Source organism: Aureobasidium pullulans, assembly GCF_000721785.1.
Source record: "Aureobasidium pullulans EXF-150 unplaced genomic scaffold scaffold_10, whole genome shotgun sequence".
In the NCBI taxonomy this organism is placed as follows: domain Eukaryota; kingdom Fungi; phylum Ascomycota; class Dothideomycetes; order Dothideales; family Saccotheciaceae; genus Aureobasidium; species Aureobasidium pullulans.
The window spans coordinates 779,107-803,727 of NW_021941030.1; the positions used below are offsets into that span (position 1 = coordinate 779,107).

The window sequence follows — 24,621 nt, forward strand, 5'->3', positions numbered from 1 at the left end:
ACGCGTTTTTCTAGAAGTGATGTGGTTCACGTGGTGACAGACAAGACCTACGAGGTTGAGAGAGCACATGCCCTTGAGACTGGTGGATGATGTGACAGCTAGGAAGCAGGTAGGATGTGTGGTCGTATACACGGCGTATTCACATGGTGCCGCGTGGCCCGCACGGCGCGCGAGATTTGGTTCTGCTGGTTGTGGAAGAAGTCGAAATGCTTCCAAGAGAGCGCCCAGGGAAGAGCTTGGGCCACATTCAGACCCTTGACGAATCACGGTTCGAAGATGCAACGGGCGTTAATTGTCTAAGTTGCGGTATCAGGGGGAGGCTCGGGACTCGCGCGTGTAATTGTCAATTCCACCACGCTCTCTTCTACCGTTTTGCCCTGGTATCCTACTGTCACCCTGTTTTCTTTCTTTTCCCTTTTTCATTTCGGCTGGTTGGGTCACCTATCTTCGACAACAGTCCTTACAGGCCGACGAGCATCACCGAGTCAAGCCCATGACAAAATAGAAACAATCTACAGATAAACGACGTCCATGCCATCCTAGATCCTCGTATCCGCTCCACCAACATCGACAACACCAACATGATGCACGCCCCAAACCGCAGTCGCGACGAGACCTTGTCTGGTCGCGGCTACCAGGGCGCTCCACCAGGCTCTGATCCCTATGCTGCTGCCGCCAGCAGAACCGCCGTTCCTATTCAGCAGAGCTCTCCACCATTGTCACATAACTCGACCGACAACAGCCTCTCCAGTCGCGCTCACTCGAGACGCTCGCCCAGCGCAACAAACAGCCACCTCTCTTCCTCAAGCTCCGTTAGCGGCGGCGCGGGTTTCTACTCCCCCGCCAACAGCGAGTTCAGACAGTCTATCAAGTCGAACAACCAGGAGGCCGCATTGACGCATCACTATAACATTCTGAAGGTATATCTGGCCCCCTATCTCAGAGACGAGCAAGGAAACACACGTCCGACACGAGCAAGAGACAAGCTGCTACGTCTGTCGCCTACACAGTTCAATGAGCTGAGTACCGACGTCTTCGACGAGCTACAAAGACGCGAGGACGATCGCCGACGACCAGGAGGCATTGTACCCCCGTCTCTGCCGCCCAGAAATGTTTTCCACCCCAAACGAAACCAAGCACGCCAGAAATTGTCTACTCTTCCACCAGAGCGCTTCCGTCAACTCGCGACCGACGTTTTCTTTGAACTCGAACGCAGAATGCCAGGACTCGTAAGCCCAGACGGTGACAGACCAGGCAGTCCCACAGGCAGTGTAGCAAGCAGAAGCAGTGCCAGAACAGCCAGCCGACAGGGCCCTCCAAATGCCATGCGCCGTCCATCAGGTCCTCCGAATGGTATGCGCGGTCCGCCGCCTCCTGGGATCCGACCGGGCCCACCCAGCAATGGTCCGTATTCGCCATACTCGCCCTCAGACGACAACATGCCTCCCCCACGCACCGATTCACGCGGTGGGCCAATCAGTCCCAACAGCAGCTTTGGAAGACCACTTCCTCAGACATTCCAGAGCAATACCATGGTACCTAACAAAAGCACTATGGTTGAAGACGATGAGACCGACGAAGATGAGGAGGGTTCATATGGCCTGGGTCAAGTCTCGAGCACTAGCGAAAAGGATGCCGAAACAATGAAAGCCTTCGAAATCCAAGTTTCAGGCCTAGAATCTAGGATCGCAGAGCTGGAGGCAACATTACACGACAAGGATGCAGAAATCGAAACGCACAAACAAGGCCACAGCAAAGACAAAGACCAATGGTCGCAAACAAGGGAAGAGCTTGATATGAAGATAGCCGAGTCACAACGAACACTGGACACACTACACTCGGAACTCGAGCACTCGAGGGAAGACCGAAGTCAGTCAGAGTCTGATCTGCGTGCCCGCACAGAGCAGGCTGTCTCGGACTTGCACATCGAACTTGACGAGATTAGAAGAGAGAACGAGGAGCTTCGTGCTCACGCATCTTCCAACCGCTCACTAGAGCAGGAGAGCGGCTGGCAGCAGCGTTACGAAGAGCTTGAACGAGAGCTCGCCCAACAACAGCAGATTACGGAAGAGGTGAAGCACAACGCCGAGCAACACCTGCAAGAGATGCGCCTCCTATCAGAACAGAGCGAGACGGCTCTCGAGAGGGAGGAACGGATGCAGTCACAGATTGCCCTGCTGGAAGCCGAAAACGAGCAATGGAAGATTCGCTATGCCAAAACCAGAAGTCAATTGAGGACGCTCAAGGCATCTTCAATGGGTCTTTCGGTTGAGCATATGGCTCCTGGTGCACTTTCGTCAAAGCAGGAGCACCTCAAGCCTAATGGACTGGTCAAGGACATGGACGTGACGAACTTCCAGATCTCGATAGATGAGTTGCTGCAAGCAGCGCGCGAGTCCTCATCTGCTCCTCACTCGGCTCTTGACAAGGCCAAAGACGTCGTCCAGAGCGTGCGAAACATGACGTCTGGTGTTGAAGGCTCTTTCTCGAACCTCGGATCACCTCATTCTTCGACATCTCATCTATCACAAAGCACGACTGGGCCGACTCCGGCGACACTCAAGATTCGCGTTTCCCGTGATGCCAACAATCTTGTCACTGTGACCCGCAACCACGCAGCAGCTAACGGCCTGGCACCGGTATCGCTCGTCGATGCAGCAGCCAGTAACTTGACCACATCGGTGGTTGAATTTGTCAAGGTTGTCGGCGTGCGTGATACGCATGATGAGAACGACGATGATTCTTCGGTCGATGGCGAGGACATCGAGATCGAAGAAATTGCACCACTGTCCATGTCCTCCAACAAGCCAGTGCTCGTCAAGACACCGGTACCACCTCAAAAGCAACAGGCCAATGCTGGCTGGTTCTCCATGCTCAAGGGAACAAAGAGCGAGCACAGTGACGACGATGACTACGATGACTACAGCTAGAGAGCAAGTGTGAAGACCCAAGATATATCTTGGAAACACGAACACACCACAACACGGAAGCATTGGGATTATGGGTCGAACGAACAATGGTATTGAGTAATGTTTTTTCCTTCTCTTCATTCTGCTTGGTTAAGCGACGGCTTGGTTGAATACTTGGGCCAGTTTCTAGTGGGGCGAAATTAGGGCATTGGGTTTTGGACACGCAAGCCAGTCTTTTTCTTCTACAATCCACCTTGTGGAAAGAATCCACGTATTTCCACTTCTGATGAATTATGTTGTTGAAGTCTCATGAGGCGCAGTCGTCAAGCCATGTGGTAGAGCAGGCATTGGAGATTATCTTCTCCAGACCATCTTATCCATCTTATCTGATGAGATGCAAGGCGGGCCGAGGGTGCCACTATGGTACGAGAGACGCGTCCCGGAAAAGGGCTGGGAGCTTTGCCAAGGTGGTACGATTCGTGCATGGCAGATCTCAACTTTTGGGCGTCATCTTGCAGGTAGCTTTCCAGGGCACTGCGCGTCCAAGATGTTGGAAGAAAAAAGATGCGCGTTCACGACGTGCTGTTTGAGAGAGAAACATGTGGATTGTGAGACCTGAGACTTCATGAACAAAGGAGAGACACGGCAAATAGCACAAAGCGATTCGATCGAGGCTAGCAACGACAGAGGCGTCTGGAATTTTGGTTGAGGGAAATGAGTGATTTGGGAAAGGTCGAGTTCAAGCTTCCTTCGGTGGATTTGCGAATTATGCTTTTCGGTCACTCAGGGGTTTATGAAACGAAAATCTGGGGATGGAAAGTTGGAAGATGCGGCAGAGGAAATCAAGCGACAAAGAGGCGCCTGCAGGAGACGGCATGGTGCATGATGAAAGTGTGACAAGGCAAGAGTGAATTGTGATACGACTTTCTTTGTCTCTGTGGTAGGAAGATGGTAGCGTTGTGTCAACTCGTACGAGTAGCATTGGCAGTAGACAGGCTGGCAAAAGGTGGGTTGATAGTTGAGGGTTTAAGTAATCTCTTGAAGCTTGTCGCGTGTGTCTTGCAACGGCAGCAGCGTCCCGCTTGTACGGACACCGTGCGCTTGACCGCCTTGGATAAAGCAGTCCTCAACTTTTGGATCCACCCGACCTTGGATCTGTCTGCTCTCTCTGTCCCTATTGTTCTTGTCCTCGTTCGCAGCGTGTCAATTGGTCTCTTTTTCTGTGAGGGGATGCGCTTGTGATCGACTGCTCAACCATCGACTCATTCCTTCCCGCAACACCTTCAAGGTCAACAATGCTGGGTGCTTCATTGATCCCGGCGCGCTGGAGAGGCTTCTACAGCCCTCAGGACCCGGCCCAACCAGGTCCCTACAGCAAGCATGTCACGCCTCTCCTGCAGAGTGTCACTCGCAGGACCTGCACTCACCCCATTCACTCAATCGTCTTTTGCGCCCTCATCGCCAGCACCACTTACATTGGCCTCCTCGAGACCGGCTTGTTTGAGCCGTCGACCAAGTTCAACAACAACAACCAGGTCGACTTCTCTGCTCTTTCTCAAGGCAGCCGTACTCTGAACGTCGGTCCCGAGACGGCGTGGGAGTGGCAGTCTGAATCTGTCTCGAGCGATGCACAAGCAGAGGTTTGTGGGAACACAATTTGCCTGCTCCTGACACGTACTGACTTTAGCAGCACCTTTCCCTGATCACCCTCGCCTTTGCCGACTCCTACGCCGATGCGCCTTCAGTTGTCATTCCCAACGACAGCTCGGCCGAACTACTCCCTTCCTCTGCCAGCCGCCTGTCCCTGTCTCAAGACTCGACTCTTGCCTTCTCGCTTCCTTCGGATGAGACTCCGTCGTTTTTGGCCTCAATCAAGGAAATCTCGGCCCAGGAGACTGCTGAGGACGACGATGAGCAAAAGAGATGGATCATGAGAGCAGCACGAGGTTCCGCCCGCCGCTTCTCTCTGCGTGAGTGGGTGCGCAACTCGTGGATTGCCTTTACCGATTTGATCAGAAACGCCGAGACTCTCGACATTATCATCATGGCCCTGGGATACCTTTCTATGCACCTGACCTTTGCCTCGCTCTTTGTGTCGATGCGTCGCATGGGCTCCAACGCTTGGCTGGCAACTAGTGTCCTCTTTTCGTCGGCCTTTGCACTCCTTTTCGGCCTTGTTGTCACAATGAAGCTGGGTGTGCCTGTAAACGTTGTCCTGCTTTCCGAGGGCTTGCCTTTCTTGGTTGTCACTGTTGGCTTCGAGAAGCCTATCATTTTGACCCAGGCTGTCCTTTCCGCTGCTCTCAACCCTCCTAGACGCGACAACGGCGACCAGGCCCCCTTGACCATCCAGAATGCTGTGCAAACCGCAGTTCATGAACGCGGCTGGGGCATCGTCCGCGATTACATGGTTGAAATCACTCTTCTGATTGCAGGTGCCATGTCAGGTATCCAGGGCGGTCTTCGCCAATTTTGTTTCTTGGCTGCATGGGTTTTGTTCTTCGACTGCATTCTGCTCTTCACCTTCTACACCGCTGTCCTGACCATCAAGCTCGAAGTCAACCGCATCAAGCGTCATGTCGCTCTCCGCAAGGCTCTCGAAGAGGACGGTGTTAGCCGTACTGTCGCTGAGAACGTCGCCTCAAGCAACGATGGTCTGAAGCCTGACGCGGTCAATGGTGAAACTTCCATCTTCGGTCGAAAGATCCGTGACAGCAGCATCCCTAGATTCAAGGTCCTCATGGTTTCTGGCTTCATCATTATCAACGTGCTCAATTTCTGCACCATCCCCTTCCGCACTGGCGCTGCCAACAACTCTCCCTCGCTATCTAGCTCCATGGACCCCTTCAAGGTTGCCGGAAACGCTCTCGACCACATTTTGGCCCAGGCCAAGATCCGCAACCAGCCAACCGCTGTCACTGTCTTGTCCCCTATCAAGTACGAGCTTCAATACCCCTCTGTCCACTACTCTTCCGATAGACCCGAGTGGTCTCTTTTCGATGGTCCCTATGCCAATGGCATCTTCTCCAGCATGGGAGGAAGAGTCGTTGAAGGCGTTCTTAAAAGCTTTGAAGACCCCGTTCTGAGCAAGTGGATTATCATCGCCCTCGCAATGAGCTTGGTTTTGAATGGCTACCTTTTCAACGCTGCTCGCTGGAGCATCAAGGAACCTGATAACAGTGAATCTGCTTCTCGCGACGGCGCTATCAAAGCTGCTCCTTTGCCCCCTCTTGCCGAGTATGACCCCAAGATGAACATCAATGCTTCCGGCCCCGAATCTGCAAACGGACATGCTGTCAACGGCGCAATCCAAAAACGCTCCAAGGAAGAATGCGAGCTGTTGCTTGCTGAGAAAAAGACGTCGGAACTGAACGACGAGGAGCTTACCGAACTAACTCTCCGTGGAAAAATCCCTGGATACGCCCTCGAGAAGACCCTGGGCGACAAGACCCGTGCCGTCAAGATTCGTCGCTCCCTAATCTCTCGTACTCCTGCTACCAAGCACGTTACCGGCGCCCTTGAACGTTCCAAGCTTCCTTACTTGAGCTACGATTACGACCGTGTCTTCGGCGCTTGCTGTGAGAATGTCGTTGGTTACATGCCTCTTCCTCTTGGTGTTGCTGGCCCAATTGACATCGACGGTCGCAGCTACTACCTTCCCATGGCTACAACTGAAGGTGTGCTTGTCGCAAGTACTAGCAGAGGTGCCAAGGCTATCAATGCTGGTGGTGGTGCCGTAACCGTTCTGACTGGCGATGGTATGACTCGTGGACCTTGTGTTGGTTTTGAGACTCTTGCACGCGCTGCTGAAGCTAAGGTTTGGCTCGACTCTGAAGCTGGTGAGAAGACCATGAAGGACGCTTTCAACTCGACCTCCAGATTTGCCAGACTGCAGCACCTCAAGGCCGCCCTCGCCGGTACATACCTTTACATCCGCTTCAAGACCACTACTGGCGATGCCATGGGAATGAACATGATTTCCAAGGGTGTCGAACAGGCACTTAGTGTCATGAAGGAGAGTGGTTTCGAAGACATGGCCATCATCTCCGTTTCGGGCAACTACTGTACAGACAAGAAGCCTGCCGCTATCAACTGGATTGACGGACGTGGTAAGAGTGTTGTCGCCGAGGCAATCATCCCCGGTGATGTCGTTCGCTCCGTCCTCAAGAGTGACGTCGATGCACTTGTCGAGCTCAACATCTCCAAGAACCTGATCGGTAGTGCCATGGCAGGCAGCATTGGTGGTTTCAACGCACACGCTGCCAACATCGTTACTGCCATCTTCCTTGCCACCGGCCAAGATCCCGCTCAGAATGTTGAGAGCAGTAACTGTATCACTGTGATGAAGAAGTGAGTTTCCCACCCTTTCGAAACCATATACCTGTGCTAACAATTTTCCAGCCTCCGTGGTAACCTTCAGATCTCGGTCTCCATGCCTTGTATTGAGGTCGGCACTATTGGTGGTGGTACTGTTCTCGAACCGCAGGCGGCTATGCTCGACCTGCTTGGCGTCCGTGGTGCTCACCCTACCAGCCCCGGTAACAACGCACGCCAACTTGCGCGCATTGTCGCTGCCGGTGTTCTTGCCGGTGAGCTGTCTCTCTGCGCAGCTCTGGCTGCCGGTCACCTTGTCAAAGCCCACATGTCACACAACCGTTCTGCAGCTCCCTCTGCAGCACCTAGTAGAGTCCAGAGCCCCACCCCAACACAAGGGAAACCTTTGCCTCAGGGATTGGCGATGACAGGAATGTCATCCAAGAGATGATGATTTGATGACCCTTTTTCGCGGCCTCAGGCTGCACGTTATGGGGGCCTTCACTTCGTTTTCTTCCGCCCCCCTTCGATTTTATTGTTTTGAGCATTTTCGTTCCATTGAGATACACCTATACTTCTGTTACGTCTGTCAGTGTTGAAGGAGTAGAAAGAATCATGTTTTTGCTTACAGGGTGCATTACCACGACCAGGATTCAAGGAAAGAGCGGCATGCGCATAGCAAAAGATGGCGTTCATGATCATTTCATTACATTATTCGCCTGTATTCCTAATTCAAGCATTCATCTAATCACCCTAAAATGTCCCTCATAAACAATTGCTCATCCATACATTGGACAACGAGGGGGTCTCGCGGCCCAAGCATCAGCCAATCAGCTGGAGCAAACGGTGTCCGATTAAGGTGACCGTCTTCCTTCCAGAGAAGGAAATGACCATCTTTATGCTAGGGCTCCGACGGAAGGAACAAACCCCACTTGTCAACAATCGCGAAGCAGCAACCACCACCACACAAACAAAAATGTTGGCTTCCTGCAGCCCCGCTGACCACCCCATTCAACCCACCGACTCTGCATGCCGAGACCAAATCGCGACTTCAGCCAACAGTCGAATGTGTAGTGATTGTTACGCAAACATGTATCTTTGACATATATAAATCAGCGGCTCTTTTCAGACCTCTCCTGCCATCCAACACACCGAAACAACAGTCCCTAGGCGGCTTGTCTTAACGCAGTACTCTGATGTTTTCATCCGTACCTCTTCGCAAGCTTGGCAAGGATGGCCCCGAGATACCTTCTATGGGATATGGTATGATGGGGTTGTCTCAACCTGTCTATGGCAGTGTTTCCAGCGAGGAAGATAAGTTCGCCATCTTGGATAGAGCTTATGGGCTTGGAGCCAGACATTGGGATTCTTCTGAGTATTGCCTATCGCTTTCTATTTGTCCATTCTAGGATATGTTGCTGATACTGTACATACAACAGTCTATACAATGACAACGAAGAAACGGTTGGTAAGTGGTTCAAGCGGACTGGCAAACGAGACGAGATTTTTCTGGCGACCAAGTTCGGCTTCGTCAAGGGCAAGTTTCCTGAACTGAACAGTACGGGCGAGTATGCAAAGAAGGCTTGCGAGGAGAGTCTGAGGATTTTGGGGGTTGAGTATATTGATCTGTGTATGTCTACTAAAACCTTCGGTGTACAACAAGACTGATTGTCTGTTTAGACTATCTCCACCATCCCGACCCGAAAACGCCGATTGAAGACACCATGAGAGGGTTGAAAGAGCTCCAAGATCAAGGCAAGATCAAACACATCGGTCTCTCCTCAATCTCATCCAAGACCCTCCTCCGCGCCTCCAAGATCACTAAAATCTCCGCTGTCCAAGTCGGCTATTCTCCCTTTGAACTCGACATCGAAAGCTCCAAAGGAACGGATCTCCTCGCTACCTGCCGTCACCTCGGTATCGCCGTCATAGCCGCCATGCCACTCGGAAGAGGAATCTTGACTTCCACCTTCGCCAACAACACACCTCTAGACCCGAAAGACATGCGACCGCAATTCATGCCCAGATTTCAAGCAGCCAACAAACAGAAAAACGTCGACATCGCCAAACGGTGGAAAAACCTGGCTGATAGCAAAAACTGCACATCTGCTCAGCTAGCACTCGCATGGTTACTCAAGCAAGGACAGGACATTTTCGTCATCCCTGGAACCAAGCAGATCAAGTATTTGGAAGAAAATTGTGGAGCTTTGGGGGTTGGGCTCAGTGATGAGGATGTTGCGCAGATTAGGCGGTTTGCAGAGACTGCTGATATTGCTGGTGGAAGCCTGCCTCCCAACTTTGAGAATTTTACGTTTTCTGATACTGTGGAGGAACGGAGTTGGGAGGGTTAATTGGGGGTGTGGGTATGGTTGTGTGCAGGTTAACAAAATCCATCAAGGGTTGTCATGTTCCAAGTCGTACAGATCCCTATCTTCCCTGCTATATTCGTGATCATCGATGCGAACGCTTCTGCTTCTGCTTCTGCTTCTGCTTCTACTTCCCCTACAACAAGAAGAAGATCAGCGTCTCTTGTGTCAAACATATCCTAAACGCCTCGTGCGATGCTTCCGTTATCATTGATGTGACGTATAGATCATACTGGAGCGGAAGGCGTGTCAGAATACGTGGAGCCATGGTGTCGGTGGAGATCTACCAGTCATTCCTGGTGGAAGAAGGGAATAGCAGGAGGGTTTTGTATATTCAAGCAAACGCTTTGTGGGAATGCATGCACATGGGGTCCAAAACAAGCACTGTGCATTTCGATGGCTGGTAGACTTCACATTACAGCACGATGAGATAACAGGTGACTCGGGAAGAAACGTTCGAGTGAAAAAAGATGATGAGATTTATTGTCCTGACATGAAGAGATGTAAACCCCTCAACCATGAATAAAATAGTAGCAATGAGAAAGAAAAAAGAAAAAGGTAAGAAAAAACATCCCGATACCCCGATAACCACCAAGGTACAAGAATCGCGGAATACAAGTCAGCAGCCCATCAAAGCCACATGATCATGTTTTAAATTTCCAGCTCCCAGATCAGAAAGCCGAAAAGAAAGGAGAATAAAAGTCCGAAGCCGAAAAATGGCTACATCAAGCCTTCCACCTCATCCAGGTAAGAATGACTCTTAAGCGAACTGAAGAGTGCACGAGGACTGGAATGTATGTCCAGCTTGCAAAGTGCAAGAAGACTGGAACGTGTGACCAGCCTGGAGGATGCACGAAGACTGGAATGTATGACCAGCCTGGAGGGTGCAGGAGGACTGGAACGTGTGACCAGCCTGGAGGACGCAAGAAGATTGGAATGTATGACCGGCCATTTTTGATGTGTGACTATGGAGGAAAGAATATGTTAGAATAGTTGATTGAGAAGAAGGGGAGAGAGGTGGGAAGCTTACTGTAGCGATTGACTTGAAGTTTATCGATGGGAGAGAAAGGTGTTTGGGGTAAAGGGGGAAGGTGTTTTATAGTTGAGATGACTCTTGCTGAAGTGGTGGTGATTTGAGATGATGTTTTGCCTTGCACGTTCTTGCTCAAGCTGTGAGTGTATCTTGATTGGATGATTTCGATCCAGGTACACTGTCCGTTCCTGCCTGGAGCGCTCTTTCCACGTGGAAACTCTTTGACAATATTCTACAGCCTAGCATTGTTACGGATCGACCGATAGGGCAAGAACAAGTCTCAGTGTCTTGCAATCTGTTTCTGATCAGCCAAGTATTGTGCCTGGCGTCTTGATATTGTTCTCAATCGGACAAAGGCACCCACGCGATGTCCACGTAACAATACATGTGGCAAGTCGAACTCAGAGGCGATGATCCAGATCTTCGCAGTCACAGGAACATGTCCTTGGAGCTGGAATAATGCTGCTTTGTGTTGGGAGATAGTGTAATTGGCGTTGTAGTCCATCCGGTCTCGATTCGTAAAACTGAACTTGAAGCTTAGCGAAACGATGAAAGAAACCAACATCATAACACTATTTGACACTTTGCTTAGTATTGTCACCTTGGCTTGATCGAAATGTAACGAGGGTTAATAGTCAGATTGATTAGGTTGCTGTTGAGTCTGGAGGAGAAACTTTGCAGATAAAAACGAAAATTTAATTAAGGAGTATTGCAAGAAAATGCTAGGAATTTGTAAAGCAGAAAAAAGAAAAGCGAAACAGCACCATCTGTGGGGTTATATATCACACTCACCTGGGATGGGAAACACGCATGCTTTAGTAGTTGTGCTTGCAGGTGCAGTGGAAGACTTGGTTTGCTTGGAAGATACCTGAGCACTCGAAGATGGAGTGACGGTGCTCGAGGGGACGACTGAGCTGGTCGTAGAAGGTACAGCAGAAGTGCTGAGTGCCATCTCAGAAGTAGATGTAGGGCAGAGGGATTTCGTCACAGTGACAACAATCGGAAAAAGTACACGCTCAGTCACAGTAACGGTGAGCTGAGTCATACGAGACGGAGAAGCATCGCTGAAACTAGAAAGTGCAACGACAGTAGTGTCATCCGCACTGGGTGAGAACCGGGCCGGGGTAGCAGCATTAGAAGGATTAGATCCAGCAGCCTCGGTCGTGGCAGGCACAACTGTTGTGCGGGTAATCACACTGTGAAGTGTTACAGTGGTGGCAGGGAGGGCGACTGCGTTGACAGCCTGGCCAGCCAGGAGAATTGCGGGAATGAAAGCTTTGGGGTGCATGTTGAGTTTTGGGGATCTGATGTGTTATGGGCGAAATATGGCGGGATGCCCCGCGGCGAGGATGGGACCTTATATACAGGCATTGTGTGGCCCAGACCGGACGTAATTGTTGAAGTGACCAAAGAGGCTTTTCTTTGTGGGCCGAATTATTCTTTGTATGAACGTCGCCTGTGCGCTTTGTTCATGAGGAACTTGATCTTCAACGATGAAACTTCTTTGTCGAGATTGACATGGAATAGATAGAGTGACTATGAAGGCGATAAGCCGTGATATCTATGCCACTGTAGGAGTCTTTTCCCAATCTATTGGTAGACCACTCTCAAGTCGCTGGGGCAAATCCTGGAATGGTGTGGGTTGGCAGTCATCGTCTTGGTCATCTGCAGGCGTCGTCCGCTCTCCATCGCCGAAGAGAGGTTTATAGAAGCCATCATAGGTCCTCCAGCAGGCTCTGAAGATGGACTCGGACAGAATGCGTAGCCAAGGTGGTGATCGGCCCCCTTCATCGCAAAACTTGGCATTCAAGCTGAAGATTAACACGATGAAGGGCAACCACAGAGTAAGGAAGACGAATTGGCCAAGCTGTTGCTTGTTTGAGGTAATGGTGTATGGTCGAATGTCGTTCAGATAATCTTGGTATTCGTAAGGCAGACGACACTCGGCAGCTCCATCAGTGATGAGCTTCAGGTAGCGGGCCGAAGCTTGGGCATACGAGGTGTCCGGACGCTGAAGCCTTCCACCCTCTTTGGGAGGTTGAGCGCCTGGTGTTACAGCAGGAGCGAACAAAGTGTGGGCCTTGAATGGCTTCGTCATGGGATGCACGGGTACGGGCTTAGTCGGGTCGGAATGTTCGAAAGGATAGCAATCGACCAAGATGTCTTGGTACGAAGCGCCACCTCCTTCGGTAGCAATGATGTGGGCATAGTCAGCAGCGGTGACTTCGTAGACTACACCAATCAAGCCTTTGTGCCATCTGTTCTTGTGGTAGTCGGTCGCTCCAGAGGAATCCCTTTTCTCCGAGGTGGCATTGTTTCGAGGGACGTCTGTTTCAGGGTCTCGACGAGCCGTGTTGGCAAAGCATGGCTCCGAGTAGGCTATGCCGGGCAGATCGAAAGTCAAGCGCAACTCTGGTATTTGAACGTTGATTTGTGATATCGGCTTGATTCCACGCTTGCCTCTAAAAGTTTCATTGCAGAGATTGGATCCGTAGGCGAGGTAGAGGAAAGTCTCGGCCTTCTTATCGGAAGTGGTAGATAGAGACAGCTCTCTCCTCTCGAGGCTGGTCTCCGAGAGGGTCGAATATGTGGGAAGCGCGACCTTCTTCGGGCGCATTGCTTGTCTTCCCACGTCGCGGAGGCAATTGAAGGCCGTGGCCAGTCGGCAGGTGTTTTCCGGGGAGTCCTCCATGGCTATCAATGGTATCGTGACCTTGTGGTCTTCGGGAGTGGACGAGAACAGGTACTTGTTCTTTACCACTTGGGTGTTTCAATAACTTGTCGTTCCGAGATTGGTAATCCGATGACGCGTGTGGTCTGTGCTTCATCGACTTTCTCGGCTTCGGACAAACAATCGCTTCCGTTCCTTCGCTGTATTCACCGTCCTCTGTTCACCGTGGTACTGTAGTCGCGTGTAGCACTTTACGGCCAGCCGATGTGCAGTTTCGGGAACTGTTGTTAGCATTGAAGATGCTGTTCGTAAGATTGATCGTGATTTGAAACTACACCATGCATGATTCAGAGATGGAGATAGACCAGTAGGAGAGGATGACAAAGGGAAGAACTGGTCAGAGATGGGCTCAATCGTGTTGCAAGTAGAAAGGACATTGTTGATGAGAAATTACGCTCAAGCAAAGAAGGGGCTAGATCAGGTAGGTGCGCCTTGGGCAGGCATGCGATGGGGACGGAGTCGCTCGCAACTTCTCTACGCAAAGCATCATCGACAAAGCGAATACGCAATCATGAACGACGCCGTCCATCTCTATTGCTGACATGGCTCCGGCGACAAGCCATAGACTCATCGAGGCTACCTTCAAGTACCCCATCAACGCCAATTCCAACCCGACGCCTGTCAAAACACCTTCTCAGGAAGCCTACACACAAGTAGCCAGGTCGCCCGTCATCCTTCGAAAGCCTCGATACATCGTGCCTTCGCAGGAGGACATCGTCCAGGACTCCGTTGAACGTCATTCTCCAAAGCCTGCGCATCAACCAAAGTCTTTGCCTAATCTCTTCGAGGCCACCACGGCCGTCGACAACGACCAGACTGTACGAGACTCTCAAGGAGCAAAGTCTGTCGCTTCGGATCCGCCGTCTCAGAACCAACCTAGCCTTGGTCAGCAACGCTCCGTCGAAGCACACCTATCCGATCAAGGCCTTTCTGAGAATAACCTCGTCGACCATTCAATCGAAGCAAATCATTCTGCGCATTCTCCATCCGAAAACGTCATCCAGAACGATACAGTGCAGCCCCAAACTTTTGAGTCTATCGAATCCCAGAAAGACGTCGCTCTAAGAGAGTCGCTCAAAGTGCAACGTGTCGAGCACATCCCGTCAGACGACAACGAGCACGACGAGGATATTGCGGATTGTATCCAAGTCCGTATACCCACATCTCCAAAGATTGATAGTACCAAGTCTTCGACAGGAGACATATCTGCATCTCGGCAGGACGAGGAAATCGACAGTAAAACTTCTCTCAACCCAACCGGAACCTCGCAGCGTGGGGTCTCTGCTACAACTGCTCCTACTACTCCCAGCATGGCGCCCCAGGCTTCCATCTCCAAGGGCACTTCTAAAAGCAAGACGCCAGCAAACCAATCACAGAAACGCGCGAGTCAATCTCGTTCCTCTCAGCCGCCCAATTCGGAAATCACCAACAGAGGCGAGACTTCAGCCACTGTTCTTCTCCGACAGATGAGAGCTGGCGCAACCAGTCAAAACGATGTCAGACGTCAAGTCTTGATTCCAGCTCTTCCCCATTTGTCTGTAGCTCCAACCAAGCCTTCACAAAAGGCTTCAGCGCGTCCTTCTCAGGCCACTATCAAGAAGCCTTCGGTCAAGACTTCGCGACAGAACCAGGATAAGAGCCAGGATAGGTCTCGGAAACTCCCCAAGAGACAAGAGTCACGCAACACAGAACCGTCTGATGATGCATTAGATGAGTACGCTGTGCCACAGAGTGGTCAGAAGAGATTCGCGAAGCCACCTCAGAAGATAAAACCAGCTGCTCCAACTGTACCTCCTGTCAGCAAAGGCAAGAGCCAGTCGAAGAGACAGACAGTCAATGCTCCAGAAACAGACGAGGACGATGACGATGACGACGAGGTATACAAGGCACCGAAGACAAACACAAGTAAAGCAGGACCTGAAAAGAGAGAGACTCGATCGAGTACACGTCTTCAGACCGGGAAAATCACCAAGGATACCCGATTGAACGTTCCTACCCGTAACACGACCAACGAGGCAGCGAAGAAGGTCGAAAAGGCCGAAAAGCCGGTGCCGCGGCAACCTCCTACATCACGGGTTGCAAAAGCTCAAAGAGTAGAAGAGCTTGAGGACTTCGAAGACAGCGTGACTCACGTCAACTCGGACAGGGTTGCTAAACTACAGCCTGCTGTTCGACCACGAACAGCCATACCTCCTGCCGAACAGAGGAAGCCCCGGCCTGTGACCGACAAGGGAGCAAAGTTGATGCATGCAATCTCTAGCCCCAGTCAGACTGTCCCGTAAGAATGAGTCTGGTTTGTACACTTCTTTGACTGACATCCGCAGTGCCGCAACGTCTGTCGCCACCAAGACTAAGAAGAAGGCCCCCGCAGCAGAACATCGATTTTCCACTCCCGCGGAAAAGCCTATTGGCGAACAAGGCACCACACAGCGACATCCTATAACTGTCGATGATGATGGAGATGATAGCGATGATGACGATGCTGTGAACGCAGCTTATCAAGACGACTACGACGAGCTCGTCACTCACGAGATGAGCCAGGAAGAACCAGCAAAGCAAGACAGGCCCAAATTAGAAGAGCCTTCCATACAATCTCCGTTCACACTGGCTCAACCAAAACATCTAGTAGGGGAGCGCGACAGCCGCAAGACTAACGTCATAGGCTTCGACAGCACTGGACCAAAGAATCAAGGCGTTTCACACCAAAAGCACACTGGATCGAATCTGCCGCTACCCTTCGAAGAAAACACTTCCTCTCCTGACAATTACAACGCGCATGAACCACCTGTCGATACAACAACCTACTACGATGATACCCCTCTGATGAAGCCACTCGAGTCTGATCGAGCCGCCAAGGTTCCGATTCACGTCAGCACTGTTGGCGAGGTCGCCTCCGTGGAACTCGGAGATTCTGCTTTGTCAAAACCTCCGTCTACCAAGACCGTAGTGAGCGTTGAAGTGTCCAGATCATACGATATGGCACCGCCACCAGTCCCAAAAAAGGCTGTCGTAACTGGTTCAGAACGAGGACCTGTTGAAGGAACTCATGTGCGGTTGGAGGAGAAAAGGCAAAAGGAAGCTACACCACAGACTAGATCTGAAGCCGCAAAGAGTCTGGCTCAGTCACCTTCTCAGCCCTCGATCAACAAATCTGATGCTCCACCTCGTAGGCCCCAAGGAGAAGAGACCGCAACGAAGCCTTCTGGTGCGCTGTTCAAAGGCAGGGCGTCAACCGGATCTCAGAGCCACAACGAGCAAGTTGCGCTCAACTCGAAACGTCCAGATGTTCGAAAGCCCCAAATTGTGACGGCCCAGAGGGATCCAGTTCAAGCCACAAGACCTGCCCAGAAACAGCCAAAGCGGGATCGCCTCGATCAGGCTCATGCAGAGCCAGTCTCGAACACACGCGTAGCGATGATCATACCAGATTTCGACCATACACCTGAGGCAGTTGCTGGCAAAGTTGCCGTAGATTTGGGCTTGGATCAGACGGGTAGGCCGCCATCACGCTCAAACCAGGCAGACAAACCTGCACTCCACCAAAAGCGGTCGCCTGTTGCGATGACGAAGGAGCCTGCTAAAAGACAGAGAACGAACGCTCAGGGCTCTCGTCAGCCGGCAGCCCTTCCCACGACGGCGGCCAACCCGCTTATACGCAAGTTGTCACAAGTCGCCGATAATGGATCACCTATACCTTTCGGAGAAGAAATACCTCCAGAAACAGACGTCCGCCGAACAAGACACGGGGGCTCGTCGTTGTTGCCACCCGTTGTGTTCGCTGAACAACCTACTGTGGATCCTTTTGCTCAAATCATTGCCTCAAAACAAAGGGGGAACGTCAGACAAGAGAATCCTTTGGAAGAATTGCCAAACATGCATCAGGATTGGCCAGTTCAGGTATCACAGGCCGTCACACATGCTGGGTTCGAAGGAGAGACACAGTTATCTGCAAGCTTCGCCCAAGCGTCCGAACCTGAAAGGAGGTCTCAGCCTGGACAACAGAAAGACCTAGTTCGAACGGCAAATGTCCCTCAGAGGTCTCTCGGACTGTTGAGCACACTGCGATCAGAAGTGATTCCACAGGCTGATGTCCAAGACGAAGCGGAAAGAGAAAAATCAGAGGAGGCCTCGCAAGCCGATGAAGCTATGGAAGAGGACGACCCGGACAAAACGCTTGTCAACGAGATCTCAGATGACGAGGATGGTGATGATTCGGAGTCTGGAGACTCTTCCGATTCTGATGACAGTGGTGAAGCGTACGATCCGCAGTCGCTATGGAGAAAGGCACTGGACTCGCATCAGGGACATGTCTACGACCAGTTGGTCCGAATTGCGCATCGTTTGACAGTGCACCTGAAGGACCACGAGACTGCTATCGAGGATACTAGCAAAGATTACCGTCAAGATGGAGCAAAGCTCATTGATCGCTTAGAGAAAGACAATGAAGAAAGACTTGAGCAGTATCGTATCAGAGCATCCAAGATGAAAGGAGCTTTGGCCCTCGGATTCAAGCAAGTGTCAGGAATTCTTCACAAGGACATGAAGGACATGACGGTGAGCAGTGATAGATACGGCAAGATGTTGCAGAAGCAGGTGGATGCAGGAGGAAGGTTGGAGCAGATCATGCAGGCTTATCACCCGTGATGAGTGAAGGAAAAGGAGAAGAAGGGATTCGCTGTCTTGCAAAGTTGATATTGATATGTTGCTTCCGAAGAAAAGTATTTTAGATAGTCTTGATAGCTTGATAGTCAATAGTGGCTGCACAAAGATATGAAAAGGTTATGCCCAAGTTCCCCACATTGCGCGCAACCGAGGCGCGGGACGTCGTCATAGCGTGGGCGGTGATACGCAAGCATGGCTTGGAATGAATGGGCAGCCATTGACTTTTCTTTTCCTATCAAGATCCTATGACTCTGAGCCTCTCCTAGATTCACTGATTCTATCTTGGACTCGTCGTTTGTTCGTTCACAAACAAAACAAGGCTGTGTGCGCACAAAAGACAAAACGCATCGATCAAGAAACATTCCCTCGGCAACAAACAATGTCATCCGGATTCCACCCGTTTGGAGGACGAGTGAGCAGAAGATTCGGCGATAAGGTGAGTTACGAGTCGTCGTCAGTTCCAATAGCGAACGATTCGGAAGGGGCGATCAAAAAGCTGACAGAGGATCAAACAGTCCCTGCAACCAGACGATGCCTATCTCAGCTGTGAGTGCATCCTACCAATGCTGTAGAGCACCACGAGCTGACCGTTTATAGACCACGACATCCGATGTACGCCGCCTTTCTCTCCAATACCTCGAGTTCCCGCAAACAGTAGACTGACCGAATGTCTCAGTGACCGTCGAGGACGTTGACTGCATTAAAAATGACTGGCTCACCGACAACGTATTATACCTCCTCCCACTTCTATCCCCGGACCATCACTGACACAACTCTCCTCAACGCAGGCAATCGCCTTTTGGGAAGAATACCTCGAACACGAAAAACTCCGCGAATTCCCAAAGGCCCGCATAATCCTCCTCCGACCCAGCATGGCCTTTATGCTCCTCCAAACCCAAGACCCCATGAGTCTGAAATCCGCCCTCCCTTCGTTCGAAAACACCACCCACATCTTCCTCCCCGTAAACGATTGCCGCGACGTCGAAACCGCAGAAGGAGGAAGCCACTGGTCGTTACTGCTCGTCAGCGTCGTCGACGGCGTGGCTTTCCACTACGACTCTCTATGCCCGTCAAACATGCAAGAAGCCAAAGTTCTGAGCCACCATATCTCACAATTACTCCAAAAGCCTTTGAAATTTGTGAATCTGGATGATTCGCCGCAGCAGGAGAATGGAAGCGATTGTGGCGTTTTTGTGTGTTTGCTGATGCAGCATTTATTGTTGGGCAGGTTGCTGCAGGCTCATGCGAATGACAAGGTCAGTATGAGTATGAAGGGGAAGAATGTTGACGCCACGGGTGGCAGAAAGGAGATGTTGAGGGTTATTGAAATGTTCCGCAAGGAAGGGGAGAGGAGGCGCTCGTGAGTTTGCTTCTGCATCCACTGTTTCGTGAAAGGAAAATTGCTGATTGTGGGTTTGTCAAACAGTGGTTCGCATCGTCGTAGTGGCGAACATAGCCCTTTTGCCCTTCACTCGCCAAAGTCGAAATCACCACCTCGTATCGGAGACGACTAGAAGCCTAAACGACGATGGAGCGTATCATGCTTTGGGACATTCAACGACTAGACATGACTCTCTCAGGCACAGCAACCACGCTACATACAGACATACCAAGACGTGGGGAGCACGCAGACTGCTGAAGCGACACGCTCATACACGAGGCGAGCTTGTTCCTTAGACACGTGGGACATTTGATGATTTGCTACGAGAGAGAAACGATACATGCATGCCATGACCTTTGCCTTTTCGATGGAGCTTACAGTACACTCTGCATTGCGATAGCCACCCAACATGGATCCCTACAAAATGCCATTCTCAAAATTCATGTCCTCATCCCCAACTCTTCTCCTCTTACGTTTACATAACACTACACCCAATACCATACATAGCCCTCTCCACATCCCTCCTAACTTGATACCAATCCGCTCTCCTCTCCGCAAACTCAACAACCTCTTCAGCTCTGAAGATGCCATGATATCTATCATTATCCGCGATAATGGTAGCCAACTCTTTACATCTCGCTGCGCGTGTGGACGAGGAAATTCCATTACCGCCACCGCAGTCGACGAGGTAGATTTGTGATAGTTCGCGGAGAGCAGAGTAGTACGGTAGCAATGACTTTTGACGGAGAGTGGTGATGAAAGAACTGTAGAGGTTGATGTCGCTGTAAAAAGGATGTGTCAGCTGGATAGATGGAGAGGAAGGGAGGGCGAAGTAAAGATGGGGAACGAACCTGATCAGTTTTATCGCTCCATCTACACTGATTCGTTGACGTTTTATATGCTTGCACAGGACACCGAATAATCTCAGTCCCACTTCTTGGTTGAACACATCCAGCATGTTTTTGTCGGTGCTACCGACCAACATGCCTGTGTGCTGTTGAATTGTATCCACGACACGTTTGGCAGTTTCTGTAGGTCCGATGTCAACCAGTCCCATCATACTGGCTCTCTTGTCTTGGACGGTGAGATTTTTGGCGTCTACGGCATCGGTGTTGAAGTCGGCGGTGAGCTGGAGAGTGGCACACATGTATTCGACTTCGTCGATTAGGACATCGATACCTTTGCCCATTCCTGCTGCGACCCGCTCATCTAGCATTTGTTCGAAGCGTTTCTTCTCCTTAACAGCTGGGTTGAGGAAGTCGTCGCGATCGGTGAGGCCGGGTGTGACTAGTTCTTGCATGTAAAACACATCGACCATCTGCTGGATCAAGTCTCCGACATTGACAAGTTCGAGGAAAGTGACTAGTGGTTCGACACCCGCGGTTGTGCCTTCCTTTTCTAATTGCCCGGAGCGGAACTCTTTCACCGCACGAGGGTTGTAGCTGCTTAAATGGCCTACTGCTTTATCAAAGCCATTCTGGATATGGCGGCGACCGAGGATGTTCAAGAGGCTGACGAAGATCTGGTCGCATTGCTCCCTCGTAAGAGTGGCGTGTTTGTCGCCCATGCGGATGAAAATGGCAGCGCGTTCGATCGATGCCTTTGCATGATGGATCAAGCTCAAGGCTACCTCGATGCTGAACAAAGACTTGATGCCTTCGAGTCGCGAATTCATGATGGCAGTCTTGGCTGCGAGTTCTGTCGTTGGTGCTGGTTTGGCTAGTGTAGGGGTACCGGGTGTTTCTGGCCTCGAGGAGTCTTCTGTGGAAGGAGCCTCAACTGCAGGGTGTTCAACTACAGGGGCCGCTTTGTTTGCAGATGGAAAGGTTGGGAGAGCGTTAACAGGCATCATGACTACCTTCCTGAATGAAGATAAAAAATCGCGCTTCGCGGCTTGTCTGCTGATACCTGACATGAAGAAGGATTCTGTCTTTGCTTCTTGCTCTGATAACTCCTTTTCCCAAACACCGACCTCATCGTCGCACTTGGAAGTGAAATAGTCAAGCTCTTCGGTGAGATATCGATCCACATGGGGCTCAAAGATGTGAGAGATAGCTTTCTTGATCTGGTCATGGAAATCTGTACCAGAAGCTTTTGGTGGTTGTATCGAAACTGCAAAGCGCATGGCTTGCTCGAATACACCCGAAACAGCCTTGAGGTAAGTTTCGACATTGCTCTCATGGGCTTCGATGAACAAATTGGTAATGTAGTCTGAGACTATGTCTTCGCAAACACGAGTCGCAAAGGGCAACAGAACGCTGACGGAGCTCGGAAAGACTTGATCGATGACAGAAGACTGCATTGACAGCATGGAGGCCAGCTTCTCGAAGAATCGTTGTGAAGGGTTCAGATCCACATGTCCAGGGGCAACATCTTGTAAGCAGTCTAGCGGACTTCCGACCTGATCTTTGCGGCGCATGTAAGGGTGATTAGATATGAAGATGTCGATGCCAGCAGCTCCACCATTAAGGGACACCAGAACGTGTGCGTAGCGGCGCATGCGGTCGATATCCTGGGCTTGGTATGCCTGTTCGAAGTCGCCTATCATGGCGTTCTCGAAGATACCAAGCATAGATTCGAGCTTTTCGTGTCGTTGGCGCCATTTCTGGGCACCGTCGGATCTGGCGAATACTCTCAAGTCTGCTAGAATACGAGCTTGTTGTTCGGGGTCTTGGACAAGACGGAAGATTGCTGGGTCAGACGAATTCTCAGCGTGGACCAGATTGTAGTAGAAGGGACCCAGAGCACCATGAACCTTGCCGTACTCTTGTCTGGCCTGGCCTCGTATGGAACGAACTCTCCGTAGGGCGGTCGTGGCAGCCTTTGCGTCAAAGGAGGGGTTTTGTGACAAGGTCATGTCGTCGAAGCCATCAGTCACACTGCTATGCCTCGGTCGTCTGGGTGTTGCGGCTTGTTCTAGCGATTTCCGAACTTTCTCTTCCTCATCGTGGGCGTCAAATAGGGTCACACTTCCAGCGTGTGGGCGTCCGCTGAGTCTCTTCTTTTTTGACTCCTCGTATCGTTGTCGTGCTTCGGTCTCGTTCCATACGCCCATGCCTCTTAATCTGGCAACCCATCGCGTGTCATCATAGACCATCTCTTGCAGACGTTTAGATACTCGAGCACATCGTGTCAAGTCTGATACTGGCAGGTAATCGAGGATAGTCGCAATGAGTTCTGAGGCTGGTCAGCATGATGCTGAAAGTGTGTTGACGATTGGTAAGGAGTGAAGACCTGCAGGTAGAACAGGCTTCAGAGTCAAGATCTGAGTGGCCTTGAGCGAGGCAAACACATTGCCTGGTGTATTTGGACGGCGCGGCGCATCCATGCTTGTCAGACCGGCCCTTTGTTTTGGTAGACCATTTGGCCCGGCGGCTGCCTTTGGTGCCGGCTTGCCGCTCATGATTGTGCTATTTGATGTAGAACAGGAAGACTTGGAGCAACTGACGACATGCTTCTACAACGCTCTCTCGTATCGTCTAGTCATGAACATTCACACGTAGCGGCAGCATCAACAACCTTCGAGCGGTGCGTCAGTCTGGAGAAGCTCCGCACGCTCCATGTCCATCGAGATCCCCATCCATTCCTTCCTGCCTGGACGCATTCGAGCAGACCCACCTCCATCGTTCCTTCTTCATTGAGCGATACGCAAATGTAGGTCTGAAGTGGACAACCATCTTTGCAAACATCTGCTCGTCTATTTGGCCCAAATGTTTGGTCCATAGCTCGGCTACGAGTGTGTCGCAATCCATGCTGCTCCGCAATGCTCATGCAAGCCCAATCGCAATCTCGCGAACCAGCCACGCCTCGCTCATCAAGCAGGTTTGTCGCCGAGAGCCAAACCGCCCTGGTCTGACAAGGATGTATCTTTCAGAGGTAGGTCTGTTCGACTTTCTTCATTCTCCATACCAATCCATTTCCTCTTTCCCCTTCAAGAGCCGTCATGTGTCTTGTCAGTGTGAAAGAAGACCACGACGACTATGAAGTCCCAGCCCGTGTCGTACGCCGCGACCGTCGAAGGTCTCCTCCTCGCACCACCAGAGTTTCGCGCGCCTATTATGAAGAACAACCGCGACCTACATATGTTATACAGCAACCGCCGCAGCCACCTCCGGTCATAGCATATGCCCCACCATTTGAGCAACACGACCACCATGATCACCATAGCCACTACGATCCTCCGCCGCCGCCTCCAGCACCACCGTCAGAAAGACACTCACACGCTGGACACTCACACGCGGGGACTTCGCATGCCGGTCCGCAATACGTCGAAGTATCGCCAGCCTCGCGCTCCAGCAGCAGTAGCAGCAGCAGCTCAAGCGACGGCGGTCGGTCCAAAGCGACTTCCCGCTCCAGAGCTACTGGCGCACGCAGCGAATACCACATGCGCGAAAAGGAATACCTGCATGAACGTAGAAGCCCACACGGTCCTCCCGACCACAAGGACGAGTACGAAACATATCGCTACGTACAACCTCCCGGCAATTCGAGCCGTCCCCGTGGCAGCGGCAACCTCGATCCTAGGAGCAGTCAGATCGAGGATCCTCGTGCCAGTCGTTCAAGCTACAACAGGCGAGAGAAGATTGTAGTCGAAGATGGCTTTGGCGGTAGGACGCGAGAGTATCGTCGTTGATTTTCTTCTTCTTCAGAACCTGAGCATTTGGACGCAACCTGTCAGGCTTCACCATACTTTGCATACCATTCTTTCATGGCCGGCCATGTTTTCATTTTTCAATTCTGCTAGCCATCTTGTGCATATACCTTTTCAATTCTACCCGCAATTACTGTCAACAAACTGTCCCTCAAAAGCTCACCACTACCATCCGTCGTCTGATGTGTTCAGCGGGCTCACAAACCACCACGAGACCTCAAACCCAGCGCTCACCGGCAAAGAGCCAGGAATCTGAACAAAAAGACAGCCTGGGTTCGACACAACAGGCAAAAGGTATGGACGACTAGGGGATCGAACCCTAGACCTTCAGCATGCAAAGCAGACGCGCTACCACTGCGCCAGACGCCCAATCATGTGATTTCGGTTTGAGATCACTGTTCATGTTCTTCGAGTCCAAAATTCGTCGCTGCCGCTCGCCAGAGAAGACGTCAACTCGCGAACTCGTTCAAGTGATCGCTGAGCTTTGTGAGACGTCGAGTACTTTCGAAAGAGTCAAGGACTCGGAATGGGTTCAAGGAATAGTCTCGTTACCTCGTATCTTCCTATTCTAGCA

The 24,621-nt window shown here is 51.3% G+C and overlaps 9 protein-coding genes across 9 annotated transcripts; 6 read left to right on the forward strand and 3 right to left on the reverse strand.

Moving 5' to 3' along the window:
- Positions 1-581: 581 nt before the first annotated feature.
- On the forward strand, positions 582-2,930 carry M438DRAFT_274823 (uncharacterized protein; the record flags this gene model as incomplete). Its single annotated transcript, XM_029900740.1, has 1 exon — positions 582-2,930. The coding sequence occupies one exon, from the start codon at positions 582-584 to the stop codon at positions 2,928-2,930; it is 2,349 nt and encodes a 782-aa protein (XP_029760227.1).
- A 1,274-nt stretch (positions 2,931-4,204) lies between these two features.
- M438DRAFT_355859 (3-hydroxy-3-methylglutaryl-coenzyme A reductase) lies at positions 4,205-7,674 on the forward strand (the record flags this gene model as incomplete). The annotated part of the gene is made up of 3 exons (XM_029907063.1): positions 4,205-4,549; positions 4,600-7,259; positions 7,311-7,674. The coding sequence occupies 3 exons, from the start codon at positions 4,205-4,207 to the stop codon at positions 7,672-7,674; spliced, it is 3,369 nt and encodes a 1,122-aa protein (XP_029760228.1).
- Positions 7,675-8,206: 532 nt separating this feature from the next.
- Positions 8,207-9,639, forward strand: M438DRAFT_346119 (aldo/keto reductase). The gene is made up of 3 exons (XM_029905599.1): positions 8,207-8,598; positions 8,663-8,853; positions 8,904-9,639. Exons 1-3 carry the CDS (start codon positions 8,420-8,422, stop codon positions 9,572-9,574), a joined length of 1,041 nt encoding a protein of 346 aa, XP_029760229.1. The 5' UTR covers positions 8,207-8,419; the 3' UTR covers positions 9,575-9,639.
- A 675-nt stretch (positions 9,640-10,314) lies between these two features.
- M438DRAFT_335758 (uncharacterized protein) lies at positions 10,315-11,910 on the reverse strand (the record flags this gene model as incomplete). Its single annotated transcript, XM_029903835.1, has 2 exons — positions 10,315-10,554; positions 11,491-11,910. The coding sequence occupies 2 exons, from the start codon at positions 11,908-11,910 to the stop codon at positions 10,315-10,317; spliced, it is 660 nt and encodes a 219-aa protein (XP_029760230.1).
- A 136-nt stretch (positions 11,911-12,046) lies between these two features.
- On the reverse strand, positions 12,047-13,376 carry M438DRAFT_27473 (uncharacterized protein). The gene has a single exon (XM_029900735.1). The coding sequence runs from the start codon at positions 13,312-13,314 to the stop codon at positions 12,184-12,186; it is 1,131 nt and encodes a 376-aa protein (XP_029760231.1). The 5' UTR covers positions 13,315-13,376; the 3' UTR covers positions 12,047-12,183.
- Positions 13,377-13,516: 140 nt separating this feature from the next.
- Positions 13,517-18,139, forward strand: M438DRAFT_365856 (uncharacterized protein). The gene is made up of 2 exons (XM_029907831.1): positions 13,517-15,631; positions 15,678-18,139. Exons 1-2 carry the CDS (start codon positions 13,896-13,898, stop codon positions 17,995-17,997), a joined length of 4,056 nt encoding a protein of 1,351 aa, XP_029760232.1. The 5' UTR covers positions 13,517-13,895; the 3' UTR covers positions 17,998-18,139.
- Positions 18,140-18,394: 255 nt separating this feature from the next.
- On the forward strand, positions 18,395-19,379 carry M438DRAFT_335761 (cysteine proteinase; the record flags this gene model as incomplete). Its single annotated transcript, XM_029903836.1, has 5 exons — positions 18,395-18,451; positions 18,531-18,561; positions 18,613-18,627; positions 18,692-18,741; positions 18,804-19,379. The coding sequence occupies 5 exons, from the start codon at positions 18,395-18,397 to the stop codon at positions 19,377-19,379; spliced, it is 729 nt and encodes a 242-aa protein (XP_029760233.1).
- Positions 19,380-19,871: 492 nt separating this feature from the next.
- On the reverse strand, positions 19,872-22,724 carry M438DRAFT_274169 (uncharacterized protein; the record flags this gene model as incomplete). The annotated part of the gene is made up of 3 exons (XM_029900692.1): positions 19,872-20,178; positions 20,248-22,573; positions 22,631-22,724. 3 exons carry the CDS (start codon positions 22,722-22,724, stop codon positions 19,872-19,874), a joined length of 2,727 nt encoding a protein of 908 aa, XP_029760234.1.
- Positions 22,725-23,152: 428 nt separating this feature from the next.
- M438DRAFT_346125 (uncharacterized protein) lies at positions 23,153-24,182 on the forward strand. Its single transcript, XM_029905600.1, has one exon. The coding sequence runs from the start codon at positions 23,340-23,342 to the stop codon at positions 24,027-24,029; it is 690 nt and encodes a 229-aa protein (XP_029760235.1). The 5' UTR covers positions 23,153-23,339; the 3' UTR covers positions 24,030-24,182.
- Positions 24,183-24,621: the final 439 nt, after the last annotated feature.

Coding starts and splice junctions, on each gene's coding strand:
- M438DRAFT_346119 (XM_029905599.1), top strand. CDS start 8,420: ATGTTTTCATCCGTACCTCTTCGCAAGCTTGGCAAGGATGGCCCCGAG. Junction 8,599..8,662: donor AGACATTGGGATTCTTCTGA/GTATTGCCTATC, acceptor TACATACAACAG/TCTATACAATGACAACGAAG. Junction 8,854..8,903: donor GGTTGAGTATATTGATCTGT/GTATGTCTACTA, acceptor TTGTCTGTTTAG/ACTATCTCCACCATCCCGAC.
- M438DRAFT_365856 (XM_029907831.1), top strand. CDS start 13,896: ATGGCTCCGGCGACAAGCCATAGACTCATCGAGGCTACCTTCAAGTAC. Junction 15,632..15,677: donor AGCCCCAGTCAGACTGTCCC/GTAAGAATGAGT, acceptor TGACATCCGCAG/TGCCGCAACGTCTGTCGCCA.
- M438DRAFT_27473 (XM_029900735.1), bottom strand. CDS start 13,314: ATGGAGGACTCCCCGGAAAACACCTGCCGACTGGCCACGGCCTTCAAT.
- M438DRAFT_346125 (XM_029905600.1), top strand. CDS start 23,340: ATGTGTCTTGTCAGTGTGAAAGAAGACCACGACGACTATGAAGTCCCA.